The 3,937-nt window shown below is 35.8% G+C and overlaps 1 protein-coding gene across 1 annotated transcript; it reads left to right on the top strand.

Moving 5' to 3' along the window:
- Positions 1-2,317: 2,317 nt before the first annotated feature.
- On the top strand, positions 2,318-3,262 carry LOC118842413 (olfactory receptor 2AG1-like). The gene has a single exon (XM_036749937.1). The coding sequence runs from the start codon at positions 2,318-2,320 to the stop codon at positions 3,260-3,262; it is 945 nt and encodes a 314-aa protein (XP_036605832.1).
- Positions 3,263-3,937: the final 675 nt, after the last annotated feature.

Raw genomic sequence — 3,937 nt, 5'->3', positions numbered from 1 at the left:
TCTGCACACAGAGGCAGACCCACTTAGCCCTAGGTGTCATCGACAGCCACTCAGCCTTGAGGTTTGAACATGACCTGTCAGTAGAAGATTTAAGGGAGTCCAATGGTTTCTTTGGTTTAGAGAGTCAGAATCCTTTTTTCTTTCGATGTTGCTTCTGTCCATAAGGCATCTGACCAATTCATTTCCAAGAAGTGTGTAAATCTGTGAACTTAAAAAGTGGTAGACTTTTCTATCTCACCCCTGCAATCCTGCCTTCTTTACTTGATGTAGCTATTTTTATTGAACATTAGTTAAACGAATTCTTCACAATGGAGTTGGCTCTCCATAGAAACACACACACACACACACACACACACACACACTTGTACATGACCTATGATCAAAGAAACAGTGTTTAATAATATTGCAATGCATAATTAAAATGTTTTATTTTGCTGAGCAACTATAAGACTGTTGCTCTCTCTCCACCTAGAAGTCTCTCCACAAACACCTAGACATTGAATCAGTCAAGACAATGGAGTTCTAGAAAAGTATACTTTGAATTTGTTTAACCTTCCTTTTAGGGAGGAAAATGATGGCTATTCAGTGCTCAATGCTACAGTGCTTCCCAAGGTATTTTGTTCTGCAAATGTTTTAACAACCAAAGCAGCCACAACAAAATGTGTTGTGAATCACTAGGGTAATTTAATATACTACTCAAAATATTCATTAAGTGCTTACAATAACTTTTTCCCCAAAACTACAAATTAAAATTTATACTATATAATTATATTAATAAATTATAAAAATGTACTCTACCAGTAAATTGAAAACTTAAAATATAAAATTATGAAATTGTATTTATAAAATAATTACAAACAATTGTATGAATTATTCCATGAAAATTAAGAGTAATGTAGCAAGATCTCATATTCATACCTTCATGTGAAAAACTTCATATTAAACTTATTTTATAAATTTTATTTAACACAAATAATATATTTAGTTAAACAAAATAATGACTTGAAAGTTGTTAATTATTGTGGTGGTTTGGAAACAATTTGATAACTGGTGGCAAAGTGGGAAGAAATGTTGCATTTAGTCAGATGGGTTCAATTTTGAGGTAATTCCTGCACAAAACCACAAAATTTTTGTGAACATAGCCATAACAGTTTCTAAACAAACACTGCAAAAACAAACATATAAAATTTCAAGCATACACGCTCGCTGCCAGAGAAGAAAAATATATTTGCAATAAAATTGGCCAATTATTATCTGCTTAAATAGGTTTTAGAGAATTTTTACTATGAACTCATTGTACCATTGCCACAAATACACAAGATGTTAGCAAACCATTAAATGGAAACAACTGCTCTAGAAGAGGAAGCTGTAAATGGAGTTTATAGATTTATACTCTAGGTGAACTTAGGGTCCCTGTTCATAGACTGGGCATGGAACTCAGTCCTGGCTGTCTTTTCATTATCAGGGATATTCAACCCTTTTCAAACTATAGGTGATCCATCATGAATGGACTTGTCAGAAAGCACCAGCAAAAAGGATATTGCTATCACTGGTCTGGAAGCCTTTTCTCTCTGATCCTTAACTTCAGTGCCTCTTTCCTTCACAACTGTCACTTTTCATGTTCTATCATCAGACAAATTCCTACCACTTGAGTTTTACGGGAAAAGAAAAACAAAATAAAAGGGATGCAGCACAAAAAAGTAAATTCATGTCACTATAGGAGAGAAACAAATGGAATCCTAATTGTATCTATTCAGTTTTTTTCTCCTTACCATATCTCTTCAAAATTCATACTAATATCCCTTTCCACTTGTCTTTCTCAATTATAAATATACAATACATTTATACAAATCTGTAAAATCTATATAAATCAATTATCTTTAGGCAGAAAACAAAAAAAACTTACAAATGCATGCCAGAATATAAAAATCCAAGAAAAAGTAAAATTGTGAAGAAAATCTAAAAGAATAATGTCATGAAATTCCTCCAAATAATTTAATAGTTTTTATATGGCTTTGTACTCTAAAATAGTTCTGTTTAGAGGTTTATATTTATGTATATGTTTACAGTAATTCATCACCCTTTGCTTGACTCTATTTGATGGATATTTATCTCAATTGATGGAGGCGAAATATTTTTATCAGAAAATAAACTCAATAATTGTTGGCATGAGTCCAATTGGCTAACGGAAAGTCTCTCACCTCCATTTACTCACCACTCACTAACTTTTAGTGCCCTCTGACATTTACAATACTCCAGGATTTGTTGGGCCTATGTTCTCAACTCTGTTTCAATCCAGGAAAAAAGAGTTTGTGCAATGAAACTCTGGAACACCACCTTGGAGAACAGTTTCATCCTCATTGGAATTCTCCAGGACAGTAAGTACCCTGGACTGCTTTGTGCCACAATCACATTCCTGTATCTAGTGGCCGTGACCAGCAATGGCCTACTGCTCCTGTTGATTGCTATGGACAAGAGGCTCCATGTGCCCATGTACGTCTTGCTCAGCCAGCTCTCACTTATGGATCTGCTCCTTACAACTGTTATTTCCCCCAAAATACTTGTAGATTATTTGCATGGACAGAGCACCATCTCTTTTTCAGGCTGTGGATTTCAGATGTTCCTGTTACTGACAGTTGGAGGGGCTGAAGATATCCTATTGGCTTTCATGGCATATGACCGCTATGTAGCCATTCAACATCCCCTGAACTATATGGTCTTCATGAGACCAAAAATTTGCTGGTCCATGGTGGCCACATCCTGGCTCTTGGCATCCATGAATGCACTTGTGCACACCATATACACTATGCACTTCCCTTTCTGTAGAACCCAGGTGATAAGCCACCTTCTCTGTGAGCTCCCTCCTGTGCTGAAGCTAGCATGTGGTGACACCACAAAGTACCAGTTCGTGGTATACACAATGGGTGTGACATTCCTCCTCATCCCCCTATCAGCTATCCTTGCCTCCTATACCCTCATTTTGACTGCTGTGTTCCACATATCCTCAACACAAGGGAGAAAGAAAGCTCTGCTTACCTGCTCATCCCATCTTACAGTGGTTGGACTCTACTATGGAGCTGTTTTGTTCATGTATCTCCTGCCCAGTGCTTATCACAACCCTCATCAAGACAATATCCTCTCTGTGTTCTATACTATTATTACTCCAACCATGAACCCCCTCATCTATAGTCTGAGGAACAAGGATGTACTGGGAGCCCTGAAGAAGTTGCTAGGGAAAGGTCCCTCAGCACCAAAATTATAGAACCCTAGACATGTCTTTGCCTGATCTTCCAGCTGAGAGTTAGCAGCTAGCAAATTCTCTTTAGTTTTGCTTCCACTTGTCTGGAACATCTCATGGGGCACCACAATTAAATTTTCTCTTTTATTCTTACTTCAACACTATTGCATTCTATATATGAGGTCAATCAGGATGTGAGAGGAATTTACAGAAGGGACAACATGAAGGAAATTCTAGAGAGATACAAAATATTTGACTTGTCTAATTCCTGGTAATAATTGTCCCCATCTTAAAAAAAGAAAAAACAAAACTCACACTTCATAATGCTTTCTAGATGTTTTATGGAATTGTAGTAAAAATCAGTAGCCTATAGCTTGAACAATATTGTTTCCCAATTTTGAAAACTAACATAAAATTTGTCCCCCTCCTACCTTTTGGCATTTCTCTAAATCTTCATGATTTTCTTTTTGTTCTATTCATTTATTTTCAGTTTTTAACATTCACTTTTATAATATTTTGAGTTTTTAATTTTCTCCCCTCTTGTTATTTCCCCTCTCCAAGACAGCATGTAATCTCATATAATCTATATATGTACAATAATATTAAACATATTTCCATATTGGTCATTTTGTAAAGGATAATCAGAACCAATGGGAAGAAGCACAAGAAACAAAAAAGAGAGAAAATACTATGCCTTGA

Source organism: Trichosurus vulpecula, chromosome 3, assembly GCF_011100635.1.
Source record: "Trichosurus vulpecula isolate mTriVul1 chromosome 3, mTriVul1.pri, whole genome shotgun sequence".
In the NCBI taxonomy this organism is placed as follows: domain Eukaryota; kingdom Metazoa; phylum Chordata; class Mammalia; order Diprotodontia; family Phalangeridae; genus Trichosurus; species Trichosurus vulpecula.
This window is presented reverse-complemented; position numbering and strand designations above follow the sequence as displayed.